Raw genomic sequence first — 14,668 nt, forward strand, 5'->3', positions numbered from 1 at the left:
CTGAAAGCCTAGCGGCACACACCTGTCACCTCAGCCCTTGAGAGGTGAAAAAAAAAAAAACACCAGGGATTCAAGGTCATCCCCAGCTACAGAACAGCGCCCAAGACTGTTTCCAAGAGGTCACGTCTCAAAACCCAGACCGACTCAAGAGGTAAGAGCAAACAGCGCGCAGACACCGCCAGAGGGAAGGTGACCACAGGGCAGGGCGGGGCAGGGACAGTGAGAGGCGACCACTGAAACCCAGCAGGCTAGCACACAATGGGGCCCCGGCAGGCAGAGCGTGCGCGCGGCGCTCCGGGAGGGGGGCTGGTTGCCCCACCACGTGGGCCGCAGAGCGCGCCGGGGCCAGCAGCGGGCCCCGTCGGCCCAAGGCCGGGCGCGGCGGCGCGCGCATGCGTGCGTGCGATTTGCGATCAGGCAGCGCGGCGGACAGCCCCGGTAGCGGGGCGGGAGGGGGGAGGAGGAGTTATATTGCGGGGTCCTTCCTCGCTGGCCCGCTGGTTCCTCAAGGAGCGGAGACGGCAAATGGCGGACTTCGATACCTACGACGATCGGGCCTACAGCAGCTTCGGCGGCGGCAGAGGGTGAGGCGGGTGGGGGGCGCGGTTTGGTGGGCGGGTGGGTCGGCCGGGCCGAATGCGTGGAGGTGCGGAGGGGACGGCCTTGCCGCGCTCACTCGAGACGGGCGGCGTGAAGCGGCCTGACCAGGCCCTAGGAGAGGCCTGGAAATGGCGCGCTCTGGGAGCGGCCGGCGACGGTTAAGCTGCTGGGCTCTTGCTCGCGGCGCATATCCCTCCTCCGGCTCCACGCCGCCTCCGTCTCGAAGTTAGACCGCAGCGACGCCGGAGGGTTTCCCGGGGAAACCGGAGCCGGCGTCCAGCTTCCTCCCCATCGCGCTCTGGCGCGGCGGCAGGCTGGGCTGCAGCACGGAAGCGGGCGGAGGCCTGCCCCTCTCCAGGGTCCCCGCGGACCGGATGGGGTCGCGGGCCACGAGAGGGCCGGTTCCCTTCCCGCTTGGCGTCTGGATCCTGGGACAGTCGGATCCACCGAAGGAGGCAGGGAGCGCGGACAGCAACCAAAACAAATAGACCGTAGTGGGGAGTGTGTGCGTGTCTGTTTCTCTCTGCCTCCCTCGCGTCTAGGATGCCTTATTGACAGGTCTTACCGTGTCTGCTGGAGGAAATTGGTCGTTTCTCCCTGCCCTGGAGAAGAATCGCTTTCGCCTTGTTCTGATTGTATTCAAAATGCAGACGATTAGAATCACCGCCCTCCCACCCCATCGTTAACCGATGAAAATAGAAAGCTCTCGGTGCTTAATTCCAAAAATCAGCACCGGGTATTTTGTTCGCTTTAAAATACACATTAGCAGCTGGGATTGTAGCTCGGTAGTAGTTGAGCGATTGTCTAGCTTGCCCGAGGTCGTAGGCTCAGCCTCCTCCCAAACAATAGAAATACACAAGCCTAAGCCACTTGCTTTGACAAATAAAATAACCATTCCCGGTTACAGGAATTTTATAGGGCAGTCTGTTTAAGCATCTTGCTTATTTGCCAAGAACACACTTGGCGTTTATCCTTTTTACAGAAAAGGTGACTTTCCCGGGACAATATCACAGTAGTTCTACTGTGGTGTTAGGTTTCCAAAGTGGCTCCCCCAAAGTCTCTTTTGTTAGGTGAAGAATGATCACCTTTAAATACCCAGGGTTGGAGCTGAGTCCCAGGCTTGTTTAGGGGCAGGAGTGTATTGGCTAGCATTCACGCTACCATAAGGAAGAAACTGGGGGTAAGGTGGAGCCATATGTATTTCAAAGAGTATTTTATTTGCTAATAAAAATATAAATAGGTGTTGGATGAAATGTTAGCATGAATGCCCTGGGGGGTAGCTTTCTAGGTACAGATTTGTGCTAAAATCCTGTTGGAATTTTTATTTGTGTGTGTGGTTCTGGCTAACTTGAAACCCACCATGTAGACACGCTGTCCTGGAACTCAGCCCACCTCTGCCTTCCCCGTGGTGGGATTAAAGCCACCACACTTAGTAGTCCTGTTTAAACTTAATATTAGAGATTTGAGTTGGTTTTTGTTTGTTTGTTTACTAGTTTGAAAAAAGTGTTCAGGGGCTCTGTTCCTACCCAAACCGTAGACTATAGAGGTTAAGTCAGGAGGAACCCAAGTTTGAGACCAGCCTGGACTACATAGTGAATCCAATCTCAAAGGGAAAAGAAAACTGCCTTTAAACAAATTTACCAACTTTTTGGTGAAAAATTAGAACGTAAACAAATTCTCTTAAGATGCAACTCGTTTGAAGTTTTAACAGGTGGGTGAAAAATGATGGCCATTTGCCAAGTTCTCTCAGCTGATTTATGCAAAAGTCCCTTTACTTAGAAACCCCTCTGACCTGAAATCTTCAAGCTGGCTTCATTCCGTTTTCTCTTTTGAGACAGGATCTCACTATGTAACTCTGGCTGCCCTCAGATGCAGATCTGCCTGCCTCCCTTCAAGCGGTGGAATTAAAGACCTGCAACTCCACCGCAGGCATTTCAGCTGGCGCTTATTTGTGTGAAAGTAGATTGCTCAATTTCTTTCTAATTACTTATTTATTAATAATCTTACTTGTACATGAGTGTTTTGTGTGCATATGTCTGCTTGCCTGGTGTTCTTAGTGTTCAAAGAGCCATCCCTGAGGATGAGTTAGGAGCTACCATGTAGGTGCTGAGAATCAAACCCTGGTGCTTTGGAAGAAGTTAATGCTCTTAAGTGCTGTGCTGGGTGGAGGAGGGGAGGGGTGTCTGTATGTAATCGTGATTGGTGGGTCTTTTTGGGGTTTGTGGGGTTTTAATTTTGAGACAGGGTCTCTCTGAAGCTGTGGCCTCAAACTCACAGATCCACCTGCCTCTGCCTCTTAAAATCTGTTGAAATGAGGCCTGGTTGCACTAGCATCAGTTGCTCAGGAGCCTGAGGCAGGAGGATTCCAAGTAAAAAAAGATTGATCATGAGTCTGTTTATGTCTTATAGAAGAACATGTCTGTTCTCAGCTATTGGCTGCCTTGTTTTGGGTGTGTTTTTTTGTTTTGTAATTTTGTTCTCTTACCTCACAACTCAGCTGAATATTGAACCCCGGGCCTGGAACTTTCTAGGCAAGCGAGTGTTCTATCATGGAGCTGAACCCCCAACCCAGTTCTCAGCTATCTGAATCTGAAATTTAGTGTTATGGTAGAATTAACCAGATATCTTTAATGACTGATCTTTCATTCTATTTTAGTAATGTTTGTATCAGCAGTTATCTCTTACATTGTGCAGAACTTTAACCTTATAGATACTTCAGCATATATTAGAAAAACGATCTCATATTTTGCTTGTGTGAGGTATTTTTTTCCCAGTCTAGAACGTGATGACAACACTATGGCCTAAGTCTGGTTTTCAGAGTTACACATTCTCCAAAAGCTTTTGTTAGAGCCTTGAAGCAGGGTCTCATTATGTGGCCCAGTTGGCCTTAAATTATTAGCAATCTTCCCTCTTGCCTCAGTCTATCCTTACCAAGTTCTGGGAGTCTAGTCATGGACCTCTTCCGAAGGACACGGGCCTCTTTCATAGACGTGTTGTGTGGCCCTGCAGTTGTCGAGTGAAGACTAAAAGCATGGCTTTCCCCTCAAGCTTGAGCATGCACAGATCCAATCTCAGCTTGGAATAAGGGCTAGGTACTGCATTGTTCTCTAGCAAATCAAACCACAACTCCAGATCCTCAAGAGTTGATTCTACTTAGTCGTGAATGGACTTTGTTTTGCATTTCAGTATTTTTTCTGTTTGGTTTGATTTGTTATTTCTGAGACAGCATTTCTAGCTTGACCATCCTGGAACTCACATAACAGCTTCTGCCTCCTTGGTGCTAAGATTAAAAGATGGGCACCACTACACCCAGCTGTTTGGTTTGGTTTTGAGGCAAAGATTAACTATGTATCCCTGGCTAACCTGGAGATCATGTTGACTAGCCAGAAACTTGCTCCTAAATTGTATTTCTGAAGGTCTAGGTCTTTTTGTTTTTTGGTTTTTTTTTTTTTTTCATTTTGCATGTATGGGTGGTTTGCCAGGGTGTCATGTATGTCATGTATCATGTGTGTACAGAGGCTGGAAGAGGGGGTCTGATGCAGACAAATGTGGGTGCTTGGAACCAAATCCAGGTACTCTAGAAGAGCAGCAAGTAATCATAACCCTTTGAGCCAGCTCCAGCCCAGTGATTCCAGTTGTTTTGTTGGTAATTGACCGTAAAATACAGATTTTACATTTTTAATGGCAATTACAAAAGCTTCTGTGTACTTAATTAAAAGCTGGCAAGCATGAGAATTAGGTGGGGATTTCAGACAATGGGGGCTGAGATTGTTGGAGTGTGCCTGCAAGAACATGTGAAACTGCATAGTTAGATTCTGTCTCCAAAACAGACCCCAAAAAAAAAAGCATGGTGGCACTCACAGTAGTCTTTGTGTTTTTGTTTGTTTTAAATCTTTATTTTATGTGCAATGGTGTGAAGGTGTCAGATCGCCCAGGGACTGGATTTACACACACTTATGAGCTGTCGTGTGGATGCTGGGAATTGAACCCAGGTCCTCTGGAAGAGCAATTACCGAACCATCTCTCCAGCCCTACTCCAGTAGTCTTACCCACTCCCCTCTTGGCTGAGGCAAGAGGTTTTCAAGGTCTGCCTGGTCTACAATAGGCCCTATACAAAAAACAACAAAGATCGCTGTCAGATTCCAGTTAAGGAACTTAGAATTCTGACCTTAGAGCCTTGTAGGGCTTCTATTCTTTTTCTTAACATCCCCTCTGACTTTTTGGGATAAAATTTCAATGTATAGCCCAGGCTGGCCTGTCCTCACATCAATCTTATAGCCTCAGCTGAAGTGCTTAAACATCCAGTGCCTTTTGTAGTAAACCTCACATAACTTCAGAGTTAGTACGTCCCTTGTGTGTTTAAAACAGAAGTGGAAGCAGGGTGTGGTCGTTTACACACACATTTTAGTCCACCGCCTGGGAGCAAGAGGCAGGTGGATCTCTGAGTTCAAGGGCATCCTGGTCTACTAAGCAAATGCCAGAACTATTCAGAAAAACCTTGTCTTGAAGAGAAAAATACCGAGCTGTGTGTGGAAATTGCTTTTTCCTCTGATGCTATAATTGCTTTATTTTTACCTCACTGGCTAATATGTGACAGAGTCCAGAAACTTTGGCTGCAAGGCTGTCCCACTGCCCAAAACACAGAAGATAATGTTTATTGAATGATTAGCACTCTTTATTCATCCGTTTAATTACCACTACCACCCAATTATGTCACCTGAAGACTAGAATTTTCACATTGATGTCTTCCCTGGTAGCCTCTAAACTTTTGAATTGAAGCCACATTGAGGGAAGAGGAGAGGGGCAGCTGAACTAAGTTGAAGGAAGCGGGAAGCCTCATAGGAACATGAAAAAGACAAGACAGTCTGTCTCATGCAGAGTCTAGAAGTGTGTGTGTGTGAGTGCATCCATAACATGTAAGTAGAAGGGGATCAATGAAGGGACAAACATGGTACATATGCATAGAATATGCAGGACTATGTAACAAGACCTTCCCTCAAAAAAGAAACAGAAAAAGAAATTTTAATGTCTTATCCCCCCCCCCCCCGCATTTCCCTGTTTAGTGCTTAAACTTGGAGCCTGCCCATTTCTTTGTTATATTTTTGGATTTCTTTTTAAGACAAGGTTAGACGGCATGAAATTTATTGTGTAGTCCAACCTGGCCTTGGACTCAACTGCCTTAGCCCGCAATGCTGGGATTACAGGCATGAACCTCCCTTGTTTTTCAAATGTCTTATTAATCTTGGCCGGGCATGGTGGTGTGTACCTTTAATCTTAGTATTTGGGAGGTAGAATTTCTTAAAGTTCGAAGCCAGTCTAGTCTATTGGATAGCCTGCATAGAGAAACCCTGTTGAAAAAAAAGAAAATTTCTAAGTAGTATTTCTCTAAAAGAGGGTTTAAAAATATATTTTAAAAAGCATAATGCATTTTTTTTAAAAAAATATTTTTAGATGAGACTGGAAAGATTTCTCAGCGGTTAAAAGCACTGACTGCTCTTCCAGAGGACCCAGGTTCAATTCCCAGCACCCATATGACAACTAAGAACTCCAACATCTGACACCCTCAGACAGACATACACTTAGGCAAAATACCAATACACTTAAAATGATTTTTTTCTTTTATTTTTATTGCTTTGTAGAGAAGAGGTCTCATTCTATAGCCCTAACTAGCTTGAAAATGTATAGATCAGACAAGAATGGCCTCAGTTCAGAGACTGTCTCTGCCTTCCAAGTGCTGGGATTAAAGGCTTCTGTCCCTACTAGATTGAGATAGATTTATTTATTTGTGTGTGTGTGTGTTAGGAATGTTTTGTCTGTTGTCAGAGGTCAGAAGAAGGTATCTAGTTCCCTATTCCCTAGAACTGCATTTGGGATAGATGTGGGTAGTGGAATTAGAACCTGGGTTCTCTGCAAGTGTACCAAATTCTCTTAACCATCCACTCCATCTCCAACCTTGAATTTTCTCTAATAATTAGTAAAATAATTGAGTACTTGGAAATAACTGATAAGGAATTTATGTGTGGGTGCTGGAGACACAGGTCATTTAGGAGTGTGCACCAGCATGTATGCACTCTAGGTTCCATTCCCAGCACCAGGTAAATTACCTGGTGGTATAAATGTCTGTAACCCCAGCATTAGAGGGAGGCAGAAGTATCAGAAGTTTAAGGTCATCTGCTGCATAACTAATAACTTGAAGGCAGCCTAGGATACACGAAACTGTCTTAGACAACAAACAAGAGAACCCATAAGCACTGGTGGAGCATACATTTTTGCTTTTTCAGACAGGGTCTCTCTCTCTGGTCCTGGCTGCCCTAAAATGCACTATGCAGAACAGATAGGCCTCAAATTTGCAGCAATTCTTGTCTTGTCTCCCTAGTACTGGGATTATAAAGGCTTGGGCCACCATGCCAGGTGTGTTTTGGCTTTGGAAACTCAGCAACATTTCATAGTTCGAGATATTGGCACATTCCTTATAAGTATCCCAAAGTGCATATAGTATCAGAAATTGCAGGCATCAGTAGTAGGGTTTCCAACCCTTCAAACAGAGGGAGGTGGTCAAGCTCTTGTTGATAGGTCTTCTTTCTCCTCCCCACACAATTTTAAAATGATTTGTCTTAAAAAAAAAAAAAAAAAAAAGATTGGTTTCAGACTGGTTTGTAGTCTAGGCATGAACTTGACAACATTGAACTTCTGATCTTCTGCCCCAGCCTCCCAAGTGCTCTGATTGCAGGGGTGTATCACAGACCTGCCCCACCTTTTTCTTTCTCTCCGTAGAGAGACAGACAGACAAGGACTTTTGTTCTTTCCCTGTAGTTGCAAGGTGAAGTGGCATTATCTGGTTTGGACACTGTCTGGGTTTGTGCAAAACCCAACTGCAAGCTGAGTGTAGACTATAGACTGATAATCTGGAATGTTGTGGATCATCAGAACCTATGCAGTAAGAGTGATGATGGGAGGCTTGTCTTTGAGGAGTTGTATGTTTGTTTTGTGACAGGGTTTTCCCATGGAGTCCTGGCTGGCCTCAAACTCAGATCTGCCTGCTTCTGCCACCTGAGTGCTAGAATTAGAGTTGTGTGCTATCACTGCCTGGCTTAACACAACAGTTTTGTGGGAGGGATATTTGAAACAGCAAGGCGAAAGAACAAAGATTTGGACAAAGGAGACTATTGAGATAGACCAGTGTGAATTCATGTGTGCCTACTTGTGCCTCCTGAGTGCTGGATCAAATGGGTGTGCTACCATACCTGGCATATTGATGTACTTCTGAGACTGAGTCTCCACAAATACCCAGCCAAGAATGACTTTGAACTCCGATGCTCTACCTCCTGTGTGCTTTTAACTCTGGGTTTACAGGCTTGCACCACCATGCTTAATTTTTATGCATTGGTGTGGCTAGAGCCTTGGGATTTGCCCATACTAGACAGACACTCTATTGCTGAACTATATTCTTAGCCTACCCCTCCCTCCCTTTTTTTTAACTTTAGAGTTTTTTGTTTGTTTTGTTTGAGATAGTCTTGTTAAGTTGCCAGGCTGGCCTCTAATTTGAAACCCACATCTCTTATGTGTGTAGCTAGGATGTGTGCCACCAGGCAGTTGGACCAATTTGATTTTCTGCTTCATTGACTTAACTGGATTCAGCCTCTAATAATATCTATTCCTTTATTGGTTTCTTTGGATGTATGCTGTGCTCAGGGCGGTACCCACGGCTTCAGGTTTGCTAGGCAGACCCTTTACTTAGTGCTGGACCTGATTTTTCTTCTGTAGTAACCTCCATGTTTTTGCCAGCCATTTTAGTTTGCTTCCCCAGTCTACCATCTGCAAAAATGAGTTCCTGGTGACTTGGAAGATACTCCCAGCTGTCCTGCCCCAGGATTCGTCACCAAGTGCACTATTGTCCTTTTCCAGAATCCTGCCTAGAGGGCAGGGCTGGGCCTTGAGCTTCCTTGCTCTGACTTTCAGACATTCACTATTTGGTTGACTGGAGTGAAGAAAAATGACAGCCTAAAGGATTTGGGTTACACTTGGCAGATAAAAGTTAGATTTCCTGAATTATTGCTCCTTCAACATATCCTTTGTGTCATAGATCACTGGTCTGTTCCTAATGATTGTTGAACAGCTGTGGCTCGGTGGTGCCATGTGATAGAGCCTGGGAGTTTGTGACTGTCAGATCTGGTTTGGGTCTTAGGGTACAGGGCTAGGATCTGCTCTTTGACTACCTCATTACCAGTTTCCGTTTCTACCATCTCCAAGTGCTAGGCTCAGATCATAACCTCAGGTGTGGCAGCCTAACCTTGAGTACTCTATGATTGTTATTAAATTTTATATGGCACTTGGTATTTATTAAGTAGTTTATAGTCAATGAAATTCATTTATGAAACAGATTTTAAGCATTTATAAAGTAACAGGCAAAACGGAAGCATGGTGTGTATCTTTATCCCAGCCATTGGGAAGGTTGTCCGATCTGGATTTTATAGGGGAAAACACAAAAACAACTGAGGTACAGAGAAGTGATTGGTAGAGGTCCTACTCCAAGCTACCAACATCAACAATAAATCTGCTTTCCTAGGCAGGCTTTGAACATGTAGCCCAGGCTCATACTAAGGACTTGTTTGTAGAATGGTTTACACATGCTAACCCCTGCACAAGGTGCTGGCTTGCTTGTCTGGACTTTTGAATCCTGTCTCAAGCTAACTCTTTGGTACCTGATGTTTTGGAAACTGGATGTTTTACTCTTCACAGTGCTGCTTGTGCTTTCTTTCAACTTCCCCAACGAGCGAGTTGCCCCTTACTTATGGCTTTGAAGTGAATCCCACTGCTTTTGCTTTTTGAGAGAGTTTCTCTGTGTAGCCTGTCTATCCTGGAACTCTGTAGAACAGGCAGGCCTTGAACTCGGATCCACCTGGTGTTAAAGGTGTGGGTCACCATGCCAGGCAGGATCACCACCCTAGCTACCTTACTCCTGGACCTGCCCTTGCTCCTACACAGGTGTTCACTATTACTAACCCTTATTCATAATACCCATACACTCATGAGCTCGCTTCCAGAAATAAACAGTGCTTGGGAGTAATGTGATGAGCTTGCACTGTCCTACCCTAGTGGGGGTGAGTCACATCCCTGTGTCTAGCATATCCTTGCTGTGTGTGCCACCCACACAGCATCACAGCTAGGTGAACCTCCTGTCAGGTCCTTAGAAGGTCAGTCGGAATACCAAGGGTGAGTCAAGTGCAGTGTGGTGTCCTGCCATTGGCTGCAGCGGTGCCAGCAGTGCTCCACTTGACTACGTTAATGCTGCTCATCTCCTGGGCCTTGATTAAAGGCTAGTAAATGTGCAGTTTTCAGATGCTCAGGTGATAGCTGTCCACAGCCCAGTTCTAAAGTAGCTTACTAAGAATATTCAGAAGATACTTCGGGAGGTAGGAGCATGAGAGTAGTGTCAAAGGGTTGAGTCAGTTGGGCTGTTACACACTACATAAGCTTGGGAGAGTGGGGAGGTGGGAGAAGTGGCTGCAGAGCTTCCTTTGGGGAGTGACACACCAGTGGGGTGTTTGTGTTGTTTGAGGTGGGATCTTGAGATAGGCTACTGGCTGTGAATGTGACATGGTCCTCTGTCTCAAGAACTAGGATAACAGACATGCACCTACAGCTTTTTAAGATTTATTTATTATGTATACAGTGTTCTGCCTCCCAGAAGAGGGCATCATATCTCATTATAGATGGTTGTAAAGTCAACCCAACCATGGGGTTGCTGGGAATTGAACTCAGGATCTCTGGAAGAGTAGCCAGTATTCTCAACCTCTGAGCATCTCTCCTGGGGCCACACACACACACAGCCGCCGTCCCTCCTTTCTCTCTCTCTCTCTCTCTCTCTCTCTCTCTCTCTCTCTCTCTCTCTCTCTCTCTCTCTTAACCCCCTTAGCATTTGGTTTTAAGGTGAGTTTCTCTGTAGCTCTGGCTGCCCTGGAACCCAGAGATACTACTTTTCTTCTGTCTCCCGAGTAGTGCTGGGATTAAATTAAAGGCTTGGGCCACCATGCCTGACATTTGTTAGGCATTCTGTGGTCACTAGTCAGCAGTAAAGAAAAATTATTGTAGCACCAATGTGTTAACCTCAGCGTCAGGATAGCTGCCTCGGAGCTTTTAGAATGCTTGGAGAGAGAGGGTCTGGGTTTGAATCCCAGTGCCCACATAATGGCTCAAAACCATCTGTAACTCCAGGGAACACAATGCCTTTCTGACTTCTGTGGGCACCATGCATGTAGCACGTATACATACATGCAGGCCAAACATTCCTACACATAAATACATCTAAAATAAAAGCTTTATTATATGATGGCACGTGTCTTTAATGCCAACACTTGGGAGGCAGAGGCAGACAGATCTCTTGAGTTCAAGGCCAGCCTAATCTACAAAGCAAGTAAGTTCCAAGGACATCCAGAGCTGTTACACAGAGAAGCCCTGTCTCAAAAAATCAAACTAAAAAAATAAAAAATAAAAACAAAACCCAGGTGGGCATGATAGCATGTGGCTTTAGTGTCCCATCCTGGGGAGGCAGAGGTGGAAGGATATCTGAGTTTGAGGCCTAGACTACATAATAAGTTCCTGGACAGCCAGGGCTATGTAGTAGTCCCTCCTAGGAAAGGAAATTGCTCACATCTCTCTTCTGGCTGATCCGTCCTGGTTTTTTGTTTTGTGGCTCAGGGTGGCTTTGCTCCTGTCTCAGCCTCCTAGTTACTGGCATGTACCACCATGCCCTGCTCTCTGGTTTATTTGTTTGCATATTTAGTCCAGGGGTCAATAGCAAGTGTCTTCTCGAGTCACTTTCCAGCTTAGTTTTGAGACTGGTTCTTCCTGAACCTGGAACTCAGCTAGACTAGAAGGCCAGTGAGCCCCAGAGATCTAGACTGAGTCATTCAGCCCATCTTCCCCCAATCCCAAAGGGCAGGGTCTTACGGAACTTAAGCTAGTCTTGAACTTGTGGTCATCTTGCCTTCAGGCTCTTGAGGGTATTTACTTAGGTTTTACCATATAAACATTGCAGATACAGATTCCAGCCCAGCAAGGGAGCTAGTTGTCATTGATGTGGTGTGTTTGGGGCGTCTAGTACAGTGTTTGCTTAGATTCTGTGTTTCTATGGTTATTTCTGTCATCAAAATCAGGCCCTTTTTTGATGAACATGAGGAGGATTGTGGGTCAAGAGCCTTAAACTCTTGTGCATCTCTCTTCCTAGGTCCCGTGGCAGTGCTGGTGGCCATGGATCCCGAAGCCAGAAGGAGCTGCCCACAGAGCCCCCCTACACAGCTTATGTAGGAAATCTCCCTTTTAACACAGTTCAGGGTGACATAGATGCTATCTTTAAGGATCTCAGCATACGGAGTGTGCGGCTAGTCAGAGACAAAGACACGGACAAATTTAAAGGTAAGTTTTGAGGAATTTATTGTGGGTGGATCTGGAGGGTTAAGAGGTGGGATATGTGAATGAAAATAAGTTAAGTGAGCCAGAACGCTCTGCTCTGGTGTGTGTGTCCCATGTTAGCCTGGTCCCCGGCAGAAATCACCATACCTCTCCCTTTAACGCTGTCCCCTTGGGAGAACAGTGTTTTATGATTGTAGTTTGTAGTACATATTCCCAGGTTTGTCTGCCCAGCTTTCATATAGTTCTGTCTCTGCAGGCACAGGAGCTATCTCAGAGGAAAAGGAGGCAATAAAACTAAAGACAACTTCAAAACAAAAAAATTTTTTAGTTTTGTACCTGTATGTCCCTGAAAACAACTTTTTCTTTAATTTTTTTTTAAAGATTTATTTATTATGTATACAACATTCTTTCTCCATGTATTCCATGTATGCCCACATGCCAGAAGAGGGTGCCAGATCTCATTACAGATGGTTGTGAGCTACCATGTGGTTGCTGGGAATTGAACTCAGGACCTCTGGAAGAGCAGTCAGTGCTCTTAACCACTGAGCCATCTCTCCAGCCCAAAACAACTTTTTTTAAATTAGCTTTACTTTTATGTTGCATATGAATGTTTTACATACGTGCATGTATGTATATGCACCATGTGTGAACCTGATAGAGTGCCTGGATCTGGGGTTACAGATAGTTGTAAGCCACAATGTGGATGTTGAGATGTTCCTGGCCCTCTGGAAGAGTCAACAATTGCTCTTCTCCAACCTTGAAAATAACTTTTAGTTTCCCTCTCAGTGTCTTGTTTTTCTTGGTGGCTTCCTGATAATTGTTATCTGAAAACAACCTCAGTGGTGCCAGACTCCCTTGGGAAACTTAAGAGTATATTTGGGAGGGCTAGTTCATTTTACATGTAGCTGGTGTCTGCACAGTGGTGTCTGAATGGGTCAAGGATGGGAAAGATGGGTAAGCATATCCTTCCTCCCAGTCCTAAGTGCATGCTGTCCTGGGTTCATTCAACTTACCCTGTGAAAGCCAAGCAAAAAGTATGTGAGTGTGGCTTTGTATAGGCTTTGTTTGCTTCAAACCCTGCGGCTGGGCATAGTATATAAAATGCAGTAAATTAGGGAATCTCTGCATGCTAAAAACACGAGCAAACCAAATTTGCATAAGGTTTATGGGTCAACGTGGCTTCAGGCTGCACCAGTATTGGGTGTCTTGGGGTCTGTCTCTTGGAACATTGTGCTGAGTTAGAGCTCTAGAGGTTGAGGTATGTGACTGTGTTGTCATTGCCTCCTTAAACTTGGAAATCACTCTCCCGGATACCCTTGCTGAATTCACCTAGGGAAGAAGACTCCCATTGGTCTTCTGCAGGTTGGTGTCCTCTAACAGCTAGTGGAGCAGCAGCTGCTGGCTCAGATCTTCCAAGCACCGTTTAGTCTTTCCGAGAGTGATGTGTGAGGAGGGTGTGGGGTAATCGTGAGCACATGGGTATACACATTAAGCAGTACTTAATCCAGATTTAGACATCACAGGGAATGGACAGCAGAGTCGGTGTCTGGGATGTAGTTGTTAAAACAGATTTCTAGCCCAATGATATCAGAAAATGTCATCCTGTTGCTAAGGGTATATTTCTTAGCTTAAAACAAAAGTAGGAATTTAGTAGGTACTATGAACCCCTTCCTTCAAAATGTTGTAGGTATTAATTTGAATCTGAAGTCTGCCTCCCAATTAGATGACATTAAAAACAAGATCACCCAGAAGCCAGACAGCTCTGCAGCAGTCCCAAGAAAAGTTTTAATAATTGCAGTTAAAGCTTATAAGCAGAGGTCTGGGTACATGCTTCTATGGCAGAGCATTTACCTAACATACACAAGACTCTGCATTCCATCCCCAGCACTGCTATATATATGAGAGGGAAGCATTGTAAAAACACTGGCTGTTTCAGTGCCTATTAGGTTAGCATTTTCTACCTGATGGAATATAATTAAGGGCTTGGAATGTGGCTTAGCTGGTAGAGTGCTTGCCTAGCATGTGCATAGCCCTGGGTTCTATGCCAGCATTACATAAACCAGGCATGGTTGTATATGCCTAAAACCCCAGCACTTGGGAGATCGAGACAGGAGAATCAAAAATTCTAGTTAACTTTAGTTAGTTATATATAGCAAGTTTGAGGCCATTCTGGGCTACATGAAACCTCATCTTGAAAGGTGGGTATTCTAGCATGTCCTGTGGTCATCCAAATGGTACAACACTATGGGCTGTGGTGTCTAGTGATGCTAATGAGACTCCAACAGGCCTGGAGTCCAGAATGTGTGTATAAGGTAGCTTTTGTTCTCTTTCAGGGTTTTGCTATGTAGAATTTGATGAGGTGGATTCCCTGAAGGAGGCTCTGACGTACGACGGTGCAGTAAGTATCATCAACTTCCCCTTGCCCAGGCAGGAGTCTGAGGTATATGTTCGTGTTAATACATAAAGTATTTTTCCTCTTGTCCTCAGCTCTTGGGTGACCGGTCACTTCGTGTGGACATTGCAGAAGGCAGAAAACAAGATAAAGGTGGCTTTGGATTCAGGAAAGGTGGACCCGATGACAGAGGTGATTGACTGTTTTTTTTTGTTGTTGTTGTTGTTGTTTTGGTTTTTTGAGACAGGGTTTCTCTGTGGCTTT

The 14,668-nt window shown here is 45.2% G+C and overlaps 1 protein-coding gene across 2 annotated transcripts in view; it reads left to right on the top strand.

The window, feature by feature from the left end:
* Nucleotides 1-466: 466 nt before the first annotated feature.
* The window catches only part of Eif4h (eukaryotic translation initiation factor 4H), a 19,845-nt gene continuing 5,643 nt past the window's right edge, over nt 467-14,668 (top strand). Inside the window, exons 1-4 of one of the 2 annotated variants that reach the window (XM_005344654.2) lie at nt 467-584; nt 11,828-12,015; nt 14,346-14,410; nt 14,500-14,596. In XM_005344654.2, coding sequence (XP_005344711.1) covers nt 526-584; nt 11,828-12,015; nt 14,346-14,410; nt 14,500-14,596 — 409 coding nt within the window. In that variant the 5' untranslated portion in view covers nt 467-525. The remainder of the gene's footprint in view (nt 585-11,827; nt 12,016-14,345; nt 14,411-14,499; nt 14,597-14,668) is intronic. The other variant, XM_005344653.2, reaches the window with a different exon arrangement.

This window comes from Microtus ochrogaster, chromosome 2, assembly GCF_000317375.1.
Source record: "Microtus ochrogaster isolate Prairie Vole_2 chromosome 2, MicOch1.0, whole genome shotgun sequence".
Classification (NCBI taxonomy): domain Eukaryota; kingdom Metazoa; phylum Chordata; class Mammalia; order Rodentia; family Cricetidae; genus Microtus; species Microtus ochrogaster.